Raw genomic sequence first — 15,627 nt, 5'->3', positions numbered from 1 at the left:
GATTTTACTTTCTAGCGACAGTTTTGCTTTTTGTTTTTTTCCCAGAGAAGAAAAGGGTGAAAAACTTTCTGAAACAGGTTGGAGGAATTGTTTTAAAGCATTTAAACACTTAATGTTGCCCCAGTTTGACATTAATTTGTTTATTCATGGAGTTTTAGCCCCCTCACTTCTCTGTAGAAGGTATAAGACGACAACTTTCAGGAAAAGGGGAGCTTCAGCAGATATCGTGAGGTACAGAACTGGAGGGATGGCATTTGCAATGGTTGTTTAAGCAAATGCAGTTTAATAAAGCAAATACAGTTTAATAAAGCAAATACAGTTTAATATTGAAGCTTTCCAAAACAAAATGTAAAAATATTTAAGCTAAATCAAAATTATGCTGTTTATTCTTTTTCTTCTTATTATTTTATGGAAAAATTGATATAATTTTCTTGACGTATGCAAAGTCTAATGATTTTGGTGGAAAATTTTCCTTCATGGCAAGTGTGTTTGGCATTAAAAATAATCACCTCCCCATAAGCAGGGCTAATACATGGCTCTGGAGATAAGAAGGTGTATGGACATGGACAGAACTGAACAATGATCACACATCAGCAAAGAATTGAAGCTGGGAGAGCCTTGTTATATTAACTACGTGAGAGGTTTTATTGCCTCTTCAAAATTATTCAAATGCGTAAGTGAACTGGAGAAGCAAATTATCATGGAATTATACAAATTATTAAATATGCAAGAAACTTCAATTCATATATAAAATAAAACATATCAAAATAACATTCTGGTTTTCAATTCACGAAAATATCTGTAATGTCTCCTATAATGAAATCTGGCATTCAACTGAATGTTGACTTATCTGAAATTACATTGATGAAAGAATTTAAAAAATGCAGCCTGAAGTTTCATCTGACAAAAAATTCCCAGACAATTAATTTTTAAGCAATATAACTATATTGCATTTGTTGAGATTTCATTCTGCAGCAGTGCAACTGCAGGTGCAATGAATGAGTACTGAAAGATTATAAACTTTCCACTTAGGAAGTAAAATCACTTTTTAAAAGCAAACTTTCCTCAAGATACGTTTTTTTTTTTAAGATTAAAGGGAAAAAATTTGCAATATCCTGTGCAAAGACCATGTAATGAAAATGTATAACTTCCATTTAAGATACTATTTAGAATGAAAATGTTGTGTATCTTAAAGCAACCACTTTGCCAAAACACCTTATAAACTGTTTCAATTAAATTTCAGATATTCTACTGCGTAATGCAATTACCTGTTGTGGCCTCCCCCCAAAAACAAAGAATGTGTAATTTTATAGGGCACATTTTCCCTTTTTATGATATCTTTCTCTCTCATTGGAAATAATAAATTTATTTGCTTATTCCACTCATTCATTTGAGAAATTAGATAATGGATTGTTTACAAGCTTTTAAAATTATGTCTCCACCCAGTACTGAGCAGTTCCAACACACTAGCTGAGCTGCATGGTTGTATGTCTAAATATCACATGATGCTGCTTCTGTTTGCTGAATGCATAATCTAATCTGTATAAATAAAAATAATGCCTGAAAAAGAATCCCCCATGCTTGATTCTCCCAGCTAGAATTTGAATAACAAGACAATCACAGACAGCAGGCTACACCTTTTTGCAAGAACTTCCAGTCTAAATTCATAAGTGGATTCTGTGTTAAAATAATAATAAAAGGCATTAAGTTACAGATTAATGGGAAAGGAATGAGAAGAATTGTATAGCTTATATTTATTAATGGCTATTTAAGAGACTCAATTTTCTCTTGTCACATTTATTCCAACAACCTGGTATTTTTCTCTTCTTTAACTCCTTAATGTGCCACCAGCTGTAAGTGTTATTCCTGACACACGGTGGTGTAAATGAGGTAAAACTAGTATTCCTGCTCACAAAAGATGGGGAGCCTGTATTTTTGGTCCAGCCATTGTTTGACTGTGGGAGCCTGGGCCAGGCACGCAGATGCTGCAGGATTTTGTTACATGCATCTTTCCCATCTCAGACTGCAAATAGTGCTATTTAATGAACCTGTCAGCTGGATGATAATAGGTCTCCAAAATTATTCTCTCTTTTCTGCAGTCATTGTCAGTCATACAGCCTAACTGTGTGCCTCAATTCGCAGCTACAGAACCAAACTGTAACAAACTGGTGGCTCTGTGTAAGTGTGCTGATGTCTCCAGCCTGGAGCTTCAACTACCAGCAGGTGGAAGAGAGTGGAGAACACTGATCAGGTCTCTTCTACAGTAAGGTAATCCTACCTCACTAGTAAGTATTCCTTATTACCCTAAGGCCCTCATATTATGCAAGCATAGCCTAGCTTTTTTACCTAAAGCCCTTGGTTGAGGACCTGAATGGTTTTCATATTGCTGGATGACAGAAAGGAGAGAAAGGTCTAAACCACCTTCCCAAGCTATAAAGAATTCTGCATAAATATTCCTAAAGCATTTAAGCTCAACTTCTATCAGTCTCACCCAACATTTAAAAGCATTATCTTTGATAGCTGCTACTTTGTATGTGGTATTTGCAGTGCTCATTCTCTTCCATATGGCAACAGTTTTTTCATCTCATAGGATTGGACTCATTGATTCTGTCCTAATATTAAAAACAATCTCTTTAGGCTCCTGCTTCGTATTCAACAGAGGGCTGCAGCCAGTCTCCATGCACTTGGCAGAAGGGGACTCTCATCCTTCACTGGAAATTCAACGAGGAATCATAAACATTACTGTGCCCCTGCAATGATTACTGTACATCTGGAATTTGTACTGTTCCTGCTTTTAAAAATCCTTTCCATCCTAGGTTTTACTGGGATTATTAGGAAAACAAAGAGGTTTTGCATGTTGAAATACCTCCATGTTTCAAATAGGGATATGAGTCAAATCCTCATGTCTCTCACATATGTGTTTCCTCAACCACATCAGAAAAGGAACTACTTCCATTTCATGAATACCTCTTATTTATGCATAGTACACATTTCATGAGCCAGGGGAGCTTCTGATCTGACCGTCAAGGATGAATATTTGGTCAAACTTGAATTTAGCTCTAACATTTACTCATAGCACAATTACCTGGTATGATAACCATATATACCAAAAATGAGTAAGCACAGATGGTTCTCAAATGAGCAGAGATCTGGTTATGTTCAGAAGACATCGAACTGTAAACATGCTCATCAACCATTTGGTTATCTTATTTTGTTAGCAGCAAGTAATAAGTTCACCTGTCCATCCCACAGTCACTGACTGGGTGAATTCACTGTGAATCCAGAGATATTTCTACAATCTGCTTTCTTCACTGCTACTCTGCTTAGCATACAGATCTTTTCACAAAAAGAAAAAAATAGTTTATAATCAACCACAAATCAAAATAAAAAGTAAGCTTTGTGCTGAATGGTATGATAGGTTGTCTTTTATAGTTCTTTATCATGAAATGGAACTGATTTGTTTAGCCTAAAAGCTATCATCTGTTTATTATCTATTTTTCGCTAATTACCCCCCAAAGAGTACTGTTGCTTGCAAGAATGCTTTAAGCTGTCATTTTACTTACGTGCTGTAATTAAACATTTCCTTTCAATTGCCACAAAATACAAAATCTCCTATTGTTCCTTTCAATTAATGTAATTGAGAAATTAATTAAGTTTTAGGCAACTTTCTGAATAGGATTTGTTTCTTAGTGTGTTCTTTATCTTGCACAAATTTTCATTTTACTGTTATAAGAAGGGGAGGGGAGTAGCATGAAACCCAGGCTCAGTTCCTCTCTTCATAGAAGCAATGACTGATCTCTTATTTAATGAAAAAACTATTGCAGCTCCGAGGCATGCAAAGCAAGACATCTCTTCTCCATGCTACTATAGGTGAAACTGTATCGACTCTAAGGCAGGATAATTTTCTGTCATAATGAGAGAAATAATGTACAGATGACAGCTTATTTAAAAATATCTGCTATGCTGTAACAGTCTCCTTAAAGTTGCCAGTTTCAAAGTGAAATTTAATTTTCACTATTGAGTCATCTTGTACATTTTCCTTAACTTTCTAATGGTTGGGATTCCATTTCTTTCTTTTCAATTTGTCTGTGCCAGTAAAAATGAATATACACTAAAAGCAGTGCCTGTACGGGATGACAGGAGTTATTCCTCACATGCACTCTGTGAGAAGCAGGGAGTGAGGGAGATCAGATCAGCTCTGCTCCATCACACCTTCATTCAGTCCTGGGCATGAGTATCAGTCTGTACAGCTCAAGGACCTGCTATGGGGGCATCTGTCCCTAGGCACTGAACGCATGCTGCAGCTGCTTTTGATGCCTGTTCTGACCACAAGAGTGGCAGTGTTGATTGTCTATTTTCAATTGAATGAAGGTGGTTTAGAGATGTATGTTGGGTCTGCCCACTGGGTCAGGAGTGGTTTCCTGTAGCATGAGCTTCATCTCACCCCATTGATTCTGAAATACGGAAGCACTGCATAATACTGAATTCGGCATGGGCTACAATGCTTTTAGCTAATGGACATGTTTAGGTGTTAGCATCTTGCCCACAGGAAATTCAGTTATTTCAAGAAGCAATTTGAAACAGTAATTTAGAAAGGACTGTAGAAAAAAGTATATGAAAGTCAGAATTATACTATGTTCTATCTATTGCTTACTAGTTGAAATAAAGAAAAAGTTTTATTAGCAATTTAAGTGTTACATCTGCTCCATGTTGTGCCAACAGCTATGCTACTAGCAGCACCAATATGATACAGCTGCTGATCCTGGAATTTCTGGCTCTGATGGAACCTAATTATGGCTTGCCAGTTGTTTTGATATTAATTAGTGGAAAATGTCAGTTCCTCTGAACTTGCTCTTTAAAAGGATCTATTTCAAAGACTTGCATGGCAATAATTATTTCACGTATGGGAAGTTTGTCCAAAGCTGAAGGAAGTGACAAATGGATTCTTCAGTAAACTAAGATGGTCCAATTGTTCAGTTATAGGATGTACTGCTTTTCTTGACTTCTGATCAGAGAACGGAAACTGGCCTTGCCTTGTATCATAGCAGTGTACTAATGATACAGAAATAGTTCTTCCAGGCTGGGCATCTCACAGTGTCTTTTGTGCTTTGCCTAAGAAGCACATATAGAATCATAAAATAGTTTGGATTGGAAGGGACCTTCAAAGGTAATTTTACAAGTTATTTTATGTGCATGTTCTTTTAAATAACAGTGTGCACCCTGTGAAACGCAATAACTGAAAAGCTTTTTCTGAGTTGCAGCCATTTTTTTTTCCTCATAAAATGTTCTGTAATTTGGTTATACTGAGCATCTTTTCATAACTTGCTTCATTCTAAGAAATCTCAGCACTCTCTACAAGGAGAGGCTCCCAGAAGACAGGAATAAATCTATCCATTTAGTAGCCTGCCACCTGATGTTTGCCAAAACAGCATAAGATGATTGAGAAATAATCCAAGAGTGAAGACTTACAGACCCTTTTCTAACTCTAAGGCACCATGGACTTCCAAATAAAATCACAAACCCAAGAATTATAATTACCAGAAACAATCCACAAATACTGTCTCAGGCAACAAGTTACAGCTATGCCTTTGTATTTAATGAATAATGACCTTTCTACTTCATACTGTTATGATGATTATTATGCTTTTGGTCAATAATGAGTCCCAAAGGTCTGACACTGCAAAAGCCTGTAGCAACTCTTGCACCTGATCATGTGTAACGCACTTAAAAAATTGTTTACTATTTGAAATACTGTGCTGTGGCAAAGCTAATTAGGATACACATCTGTGTAAGCTGATGAGACTGTTATAAAAACCTGAAAAATTATAGGCTGGTAGACAGTGACAAGACTGCCTTATCTCCCCCTCTTTTTTTCTTCTTGTGAGTAGACGAAAGTACAGTATAAGCTAAACCATCCCTCCATCCCTCATTCTCCAAAATAAGTAATTCCTTTGGGGTAGCACAACTGCACAGAAAGGTAAGATTTATCTTCCAGGTGGCTCAACTTCTCCAGGAATCTGAACATGGCACAACCTATTGCTAAAATTATGCTGTATGAATGAAAATGGCCTATTGTTAAGTATAGAGAAGGACTTGAGACCAGTTGCAGAACACTTCTGTGTTACAGTATTTTCAGGCTTTCAAAAAATCACTAGCAGAAAAGCAAGAGGTCCACTTTTAAAACAGATGTAAACACCATGAAAAGCAGAAGAACTTAGAAATCAGTATTTCATAAGAAACTTTGCAGTCCAGATCAGATCCAAGAATTACATGCTAAAACTCCAGTATTGTAAGATAAACTGGGTGTCTAAAATTCAAGTTCTGCAATTTGTATTTTGAACATCTGTCAAGTTTAAGCAAAAAAAGCCAGAACAGAAACCAGATTCTCAAAGATTTTTTAGGAAACTTAGGAAAACATGGAAAAGCTGCCACCCATTCCTCTTAAGACTATGCAAAGGCATCACTGACTGAATGAGTGGCTACCAAGTCTTGATTTACTCTATGGCATAGCCCCTTCACCACACCCTAAAATAAGCATATAGAGAAAGAAGCACAAAGAGGAGATTCCACTCCCCATTTTTTGAAGACAGGACCTCAGATGTCTCACTGCATGAGATGGTTGAGTATAAAACTTGTGGAGTGAAACGGTATAAAACAGCCTTGTGGAGGAGAAAGGAAACGGAAGCATGCTTCAGCTACTGCTGCCCCAAAGTTGCTCCTGATAGTTTGCTGCCTCTTGCAAGTGCATGTCAAGTGCCTTGCCATGGACTACATGGACAATTTAGATATTTAAACTGGATCTGTGAGAGGTAGACTTGAAAAGATGGTGCAAGACCTTATGCTATAAAATCTAAAGCCACCCTCCTGCCCCAAATCTCTTACACATTTGTAAACATTTATTTGGATGCTTAAGAAATAAAACAAAGTAATCTGTGCTTTGAATCCCGATGCTGCCTATATAAAAACACACAATGTCTATTTGCAAGTTACTTTTAAATTATCTTTATACGCAATTATTAATTTTTCTCTGTAGAAAAGAACATTTAGGTCCTTTTCTTCCTTTTAACTAGAATGATGTAACTGAAGATGTGCTAAAAGACAATAAATTAAGAGATATGATAAAAATAGAGTATAGGGTTAGAAGGAGATGTCTTCTGGGACATCTGAAGTTGAAGGCAAGGCCAGAATTCTTTCACAGCTTTAATAATGATTTAAAATATATTCTCATGACTGGGAGAGCATCCACTATATGACCATAGTCATATTTTTTTTCCATTTTCTATTATATGTATATGGTTGAATTAAATGTATTTTATGCTACTTTATTACTTGAAATTAGTTGGTAAAATTACTTTGATTGTTGTTCCTGGTTTTGAACCCTTATGCAGTTCAAGTTGCTTACCAATAAACGAACAAACAAAAAAAATACAAAACGATAGTAGAATGAAAATTGATCTAATACTGTCATTTTTAGAAACCAATTGATAAACCTTTATCCTGTGAGTCAATCTGTATGCCACTACAAATATTGCCTGTATTAGTTGTTTGTGGCTTTATTCCTGTGCATTGTATGCCCACAACGGTGTTAACAAGTTCTACATATACATTTCTAGTTTTCTCAAATAAATGTTGTCTTTGCAAATGCAAATGTCTTTGAGATGTGGTGACTTCCTAGATACTGGAAAACATCAAAGGTGTCATTACTAAAAATGTGACTTTTATTTTCTACTGCGTTCACCTCTGACTTACACTAAAGGTGGGAAGGAGAGTGCCAAGATGCCATTGATTTATTTATCCATTCAGACCTTTTATATGGTAAAATAATCTGGCCGACTTTCTTACTGAAAAGGGAATACGCATTGAGTATACCTGACCTGGACATGTGTTTCTCCCTTATCTGGTATTGGCCCTTCACTCACTGATCCCAAGAACTGTGTCTGTATTCAGTCTGAGAGGTATTTTTTCTCGGAGAACAGTTGCACTTACTTCAGCAGAAAAACATCTGAACTTCCTCAAAAGTGACCAGAATGTACCAATGTGTACTTTTTTGTAGCATTTCATGACATGTGGTTTTACTGTCCACCTTCTATATTTGACTGCTAATAATTATTGTTAATGTCCTCTGATAAATTATGTCTTTCACCTATAACAATAAACATGTGGCTCAATATTAGTTTTCTTACAATTCTTTGATTTTCTTCTATGGGCAATGCTTAGGCACAGGTCGGATTCTTAGCTGGTGCTCTCAGATGGTTTTTAACTATTCGACTTAATAAAAGCTCTCTTGTCCTCCTGTGTTTATTTTGCCATTTTGAATTATGCCTGTTCTAGTTTTGCATACCCTGAGCTTTGGGAGGTTTTGAATGAAATGTGGTGATTTCAGCAAATGCGTTACTACTAGCTGCTTTCAGTGTGAGAAAGACCATAATTTTCCTTCCATTACTTGCATTCCACAGATATATTGATGAAATAATAATTTAGTTACAGCAGAAAATAATAGTCAAAACAAAAGGGGAATAAGACTTTGATGTTACTCAGAGAAGAATCAAAGAACAACCTCTTTCTTTCAATCACTATCATTCTACACCTAGCAATTTGTGTTAATTACATTATATTCTGTAACTCTGATAAAGAAAACAATGGAGCCAGAAAATACACAATCCTTTATATGTAAGGTGTTACTTTATACGTAAGAAGTTTAGAATATTAAATTAAATTAACTAAATAGAAATTTAAGCAAAAAAAAAAAAAGTCACAGGACTGATTCTTCCAATTTTTTAATTCCTGGAGAAACAAACAAACAAAAAAGCAATGTACTAGACAAAAAAATAGATATTGCAGTAAATATATTAAAACTCTGAAACCTGTGGCTGGAGATTTGATTTACCTTTCCCTCAAGTCTCAGTTATGTTAAATATAAGCTATTTTATCTGCAAATAATTTTAAAATTATGATGAGGGGTAGCACAAGCGGGTCTCTGAAATACCCATTTATCTAATTTGTAGAGTAAAGACAAATATACAAAATTCATTAGCAGTATATTGTAATGGCTTATAATTCTTAGGTTTTAACCAAAGATCTATTCCAAAATACATGATTAAACTGTGATAAAGCAATGGGCAAGAACATACGAACATGTTGGTAACTTGTCATAGCTGATAGTATACATACAGCTTCAAAAATCAGTAGGAAAAAACTCTAATTAAGACATCGTTTAGCTTTAGTCCGTAATAACTGGGATACAAACAGCTGCCAGAAAGAGAGTTTTCTAAACCATAGAAACATGCAATTTCTGTTGCATTTCTTTCATTCCTGATTGTCAATGCCATGCTATGCTTTTGCCACTGATGTCAGGAAACAAGAAGTAAAAATAAAAGGAAGAAAGGAAACACTGAAATAGTAGAAACTGAAAAATGTCTATGCTAATGTTTAATAACGTGTGTCCATAAAAAACAGAGGAACAAATAAAAGCTTTGTTTGCTGTTATGTGAAAATGAGAACTGCAATACTACTTGACTGCTGCTGGGTTTTAATTTACACCAAATACACAAATGAAACTGCCTTTGCTCAATACAGCTTAAAATATATGAGTGTCTTTACACATGTACTGTATTTCCAATGTTCAAAACATTGTATCATGCTGCAGCCGGCAAGGTCCGAGGATAACAAGATGAGGTTCCAGGTGAATGGTGACACTTCTGCTGGTTTCATATACCTTTGTATGTGTATATATATGTTGACACTAACCTCTAATAAAACTTTAATTATACTAGGTTTAGGGTTTCCTTCTCTATATCTTCATTCATGTCCATGATCAAGATGTTTCTGCCCCACAACTCCTTACAAGCCTCCCATTTTGGTAAAATTACTTCCCTTTTAACTGGCAGAATAGACCCAACAAGGTAGTTAGTTTTGATTGAATGACCTAGCCTTGTGATTTTAAACTGAGATGCACGAGGGGGTTTCACATGTTCACTGACAGAGCTAACATTTTTACAGGTTTTAATGCTCACTCCTGAACCTCACATTCTGTTTTATGTTTCAATGTAACACCGTGTTGGCTTTCTTGCTTGCAGACTTGTGTTTTAAACAGATGTGGTTAATATATCAGCCACTGGGTAATTTTTATGTTCCTGGATCCTCAGCTCATCCCTTACCTCTCCCTGTCTCTGATATATTGACCCCATGGTCTTGCTGTGACTCAAGCTTAACAAAACAGAACGTAAATTCTTTTTCTCCCACACACTCTCATATCCTCCCTCTCTGCCTACTTGTAAAGAAAACACCCCAATCCTTCCTGCTCAGATCTTTTCTTGACTTTTTTCTTGCCCAGCAAACTCAGGTCATTTCATCTTCAGCCAGTGCTAGGGCCACCCTCTCCTCTACTTACCCCCTGCAGGTTTCTCCTCAGGCTTATGTTACACTACACTGGGATTTCTGTCCAGTTTGCTTTATGGACACATGCCAAATACTATTGCTCAGGCTGTTTCTTATTTGCTGATGCGAACTCTGATTTCACTACTTTGCTCAGCTAGCCTCTCTCCTGGCATGGCCTCTTCAGGTCCCTATTTACTATGATAACTCATTTTGGCTTCTTCTAAGCACCTCAGTAACCCTGCACATCCTTATCATCCCTTGCTGAGGTTCATTCTGATCGTTTCTTCCTTATGCCACCTAACTAGGTTCACTGACACTTGCCTCTGACTTCTGTTACCCAACTGACAGCATTAATTAGTACTCATTGCAGAAAGTTCCCACCCTGTACCCATTTATGTATTTTTTGTTCCAATCAAACCTCCTTTTTGTTCCTGCTGCATAAAGAACTGTTTCTTCCACTAAACTCTCCCTACTTTTCTACCCTTTGACCACAGTTCCTTTTGTCCTTGGAGAGGACCAAACACGTCATGGATTAGTATGTAAACTATGCCATTATAAAGCAAACAAAGCCCTCTTCTGAGCACTTCTCTGAGGTAGTTCCAAACAAAACTAATTGATCTGGTCTGATTCTCACTTAAAGGGCATTCTTTGGGCATGTTCAACATGATCCCTGAACTGCAATCCAAAGGAAAGACAGAAAGTTGCATAGACATGCCCAAGCTACCCCACTCACGGCCCTTGTTCAAGCTACCCAGATCAATACCTGCAGAGTGTAGCACAGCGGTACAAAGCACAGTCTGAACCAGGCATGGAGTTTTCACAGGAGAGTTTAAAGCAAGTTGCACATCCAAGGTTTCATTCAATGCATGTGACACACCAAACCGTCTGCTCCTTAACGAAAGTGGGTTCATGAGAGAATATGTTGAGCTAATGGAATGCTTTGAATTCCTGTGTCCAGTGACATCTGCCAGAGGACTCAAATGCTCCTCATGTAAAATCGTACAGCCTTTTCCACAGTTAAAACATCCCATTAACCAAACATCCTATTAACCTATTTCAGAACTTCAGGAGTTATGTTAAAATTAGTTACCTTTTCCTGATATTGTCGCCGTGAGGAATCCAGAGACTGAATGAGGGCAGTGGCATGGCCAACAAACATGGCATAACAAGTTGCCCCCACAATCATACTCAACATGGTTATCCAGAGGTCGGACATGCTGACAGGGGCGCGGGCTCCATAACCAATGCACAGCATGTGGCTCATTGCTTTGAAGAGCGCGTATGAGTACTGCTTTCCCCAGGAATCGTTCTGCAAGAAAAGAAACAAGTGACTGAGCCAGCAAGCAGCTGAAGGGAAGAATACATTTGTACCTGTATAGTGGATTCATATATTACTGGCTCTGAAAGACCTGTCTGGTGATATATCCTCTGTGCATGAGAAGAGATATTCCTTCTAAATTAATTGCTAGATAAAGCATCAGAGATTTTGCCAGATAATTCTAGCAAAGTGTGATGAAATAAAATTGACTATTCTTAATACATGATTGCATTCTTAAATGTGGGTGTTAACCTAATTACAAGGAGACTAAAGGTCAATTCTATTTTACATTCCATGGCAGATGGATTAGAAAAAGATGAGCATGCGGATTTATCAAGTGCAAGAAGGTTTTAATATGCATGAACATACTCCTATGGCCCCATTTCTTTCTTTTCAGAGTTGTCTGTTTTAACAAACAAGCACATTTCATATTATCAGCTGTTTCTTTTGCGTTCCAAGGACAGAAGAAAAAAAAAAAGTTATTTGTTGAATGTCTACTTATTCTGGTTTTTATTGTAATATTGTATTTATACCTGAAGTTTCACAGACTGTGAAACACAGCTCAAAAGAAAAGGTGAATAGCTGGGTCCTGCATTTCTGATGTGTAGCTACCCTTTCCCATTCTCTCTGGGAGATTAGAAGGACTGACAGCTCACTCACAAGCTGTTTGAATTGCAAAGGTGGTGTCAGCATCCTCCCTTTAGCTTTACATAGAGACAGTCAAAGAGGCTCTTCCCAGAGAAAAGCAGACAGAAAGCCCTGGGAATCCTTGTCAGATTTTTTCTATTGTACTTGCCAAAGGAATGAAATAAGAAGAAAACAACTTGTGCTTGGAGGCATACAGCATGCACAGGAAAACTCAGTATTTGCCACAAAGAACTGAGAATAATTTCAGAAATTAAGAAGTAAAGAAGGAAGAACTGAGATCATGTTAGTAAGATTAGGCTGTTATCCAGTATAGTGTCTATCATACAGGACCGAAAATAACAATTCTGTTAACATAAACAAATTTCCAGATCAGAAGCAGCGTTTATATATAAAATTTACTCATCAGTATTTGTGTCTCTCTTCCACCAATAAAAGGTTTTCTCAAATGCTTTTTTTTCCTCAAAAACCTTCAGGTTTGCTCTCTTGCCATTTAAATGCCAAAGTTACTAACTACTCTTGTGCTTTTCATCTATTAAAATGTTTTTTCTAGATACCCTATTAGCTAAAATTATTGGTAACAGGAAACAAGCTAACACTTCCTGCATTGCAGATGACAAAATTACTATTTTTCATTAATACAATAATTTAAAACATACCGGTTCTGCTGTATTTAAGCTTGTTTCACTTTCTAAGTGAAAACTTCATTTTTGTGAACTGTTTCTGTCTTCACAAGGGAAAATTTTGTGTTGTAAAAAGGGAATTATCTTAGGCTGCTGGGAATCAGGTGGGTTTCATTAAGTAATGAGGAAATCAGTTTTGTTTTGTTCTGGGCTTTAAAAAGTACTCAAAAAAATGAAAGAACTGAAGAAGCTTGCCTGAAAAATCTCCAATTCAGGATTCAAATACCCAGCTGGAACACAGAAACTCCTTGTCATTTGGGTCAGTGCAGCTATGTTAATGCAAGTTCCCTGTCTCCCAGGAAAGCAACTTACAGCAACCAAGGCACAGTGTATTTTGAAGGGCTTTCCTTCCAGCTGGCATGAATCTTCTTTGGGTGGAAATAATTAATAAGGGAATTGTTAAAAGATCCATACCAAATTTCATAAAGTTGTAGCTTTATATATATGATTATTAGAGAAAACAATAAACTGCTTGCTGGGAAAAATAATTTTTTTAAGGCTACAAGTAGAATTATTAAAGCTACAGTATTTAAGATGCTGTAAGATCAAAAGCTCAGTTCTTGCAGGGCTCCATACAGTGGACCTTGCTCCTAAACTGTATTTTTAGCATAACAATTATAAATACTAAATAAAAATAAAAGGTGATCTTGTCCATGAATTGATTCTATCATATTGCTGATGTGATAAATCTCAACTAAAAATCTTTCAGTAAAATTATTTTTTTTTACATCTAAGTCTTCAAGTTAATCCATACACTGGTTGATTTTATATCTTGACTGAGACCCTGTCAAAGACTGAATTACTGTATTACGTAAAATACTATTTTCTTTAAGAAAGGATAAGGAAGTAAGGAGAAGCTAAAAGAAACAAAATATAAGCGAGACCTTTCTACTAAGTACGTGACAGGGTGAATGAAAAATAAATGCTATTTGAGAAGCAGTAATGGTGAGGGAATAAATGAGCTGTAATAATAGAAGAGAAATACTAAGCATGTACAACAAAATAAAGAAGTAAATGTTTAACCACGTATGTACCTCTACATATAAGTCAGAGTAGGATCCAACATCTCAAATAGTCATGACTGCGTCTGAACCTAGACTGGAGGTCAAGGCCACCTCAAATGGAGATTCTGCTATACAAGTGGCATTAGCTATTATGGTATAGCTTGTTATAGACCTTGTTACAAGTTATGCGTATTTCAGACATTTGTGAAAGGATGGTTCTGAGCAGCTGGTCCTCAGATGGGTACTAAGGGTTTAACAAAAGACCTGATAAAAAAGCCTGAAAACATCTGAATTCAGCCTGGATTTGTCTGAGGATTTTGTTGCTAAAAATACTTGCTAGTGTTTTTCTGTTTCTTTTCCTTAATCGCCAACCAGTTCTTGTACAATTAGTTGCAAACATCAGTCTCTTTAGTTTCTATAGGGATAGTTTTCTTTTTTTTTCAAAATAATGCTGAAGAAATATCACTGTAGAAGGTAGGAATTTCAGTGTAGTTACTTGTGTTGTTCTTGTATGACTTATCCCCTACATAAACCATGTAAAAAGAACATTGGTTCTAATATCAAATCCTATAAATCATATATGCTACTACCACTGTTACTATATGAAATAATAATAATTATCATTATTTAATTATTTTTCTGGTTCTGCTGTATAACCTAAGGGTTTAGCAGGAGCAACTCTAATTTTGTTTTAGTGTGAGAAGCTGGAATTTTCCATAACCCCACTCCAATGAGCTGCTATTCACTGTAAAAAAGTGAGGAGTGGACATTCCTCTGCTATGAGCCTAGAGAGGTATATTTTCTAAATAAGAAACATTTTTGACCTTGCATTACAAGAAGATTTTTACATAACACATTATCAGATAATATCCCTGAGTTAATAACAGTCTATTCTATAAATAAAAAATCTTGTATTTACATAGTAAGCTTTTAATATAATTTTATATTTTAATAACTATATGTACATGCTAAATGTCTGCCTAAATGATCTATTTTTTATTTTAATATATAGATTTAAAAACCTCCATGACTTAAAAATACCTCCTACCAGTCAGCAAAACAGGCATTTCTTAGTTGACACAGGGTTGATCACTATTTCCATATTAGCAGCAGTAGTTTTTAAAAGTTTTAATTGAAATTACATTAATTCAGGAAAACTATTAAGACCGTAATTGTGAGAAATACCAAAGCTGTTTTTCCAAGGACTGATTACTTAATCTATCTTGATGACACTAGGAAATCCTACAGTTGTGAAAGCAATAATCACTGATCATTTACAATTAGTTCTCTAAATACATACATTAACTTAGCAGTTATCCTGAAGAATACATTAATCACAGGGCACTTCTGATTTTTAAAACTGTGTTTCCAAGCCTCTTCCTTCATCACAGGATGCTACCCTTTGTCTCAGAATATCACACAAACCTGCTACAAATTTCTTTTTGTAATATTAACTTCTCAGCTCATAAGAAATAAATCACAGAAAGGTCACCCAGCACCCTCTAAGGGACAACAATAAAAGGCAAATTATTTTTCTCAGTGGATGAAAAAAGGGTTTCTGTTTTACTGGATCCTATGAAAGTTTCCACCAGGAGATTTG

The 15,627-nt window shown here is 36.1% G+C and overlaps 1 protein-coding gene across 1 annotated transcript in view; it reads right to left on the bottom strand.

Moving 5' to 3' along the window:
- The window catches only part of HCN1 (hyperpolarization activated cyclic nucleotide gated potassium channel 1), a 188,395-nt gene that overhangs the window by 51,015 nt on the left and 121,753 nt on the right, over positions 1-15,627 (bottom strand). Inside the window, exon 4 of the mRNA XM_057403079.1 lies at positions 11,468-11,686. Coding sequence (XP_057259062.1) covers positions 11,468-11,686 — 219 coding nt within the window. The remainder of the gene's footprint in view (positions 1-11,467; positions 11,687-15,627) is intronic.

The sequence above is a fragment of the Pezoporus wallicus genome, unplaced genomic scaffold (genome assembly GCF_028554395.1).
Source record: "Pezoporus wallicus isolate ANWC-B61680 ecotype Strahan unplaced genomic scaffold, APGP_CSIRO_Pwel_v1 contig_2997, whole genome shotgun sequence".
NCBI classification, from domain to species: Eukaryota; Metazoa; Chordata; class Aves; order Psittaciformes; family Psittacidae; genus Pezoporus; species Pezoporus wallicus.
Note: the sequence above shows the minus strand (reverse complement) of the source record. Positions and strands in the feature narration are given on the sequence as shown.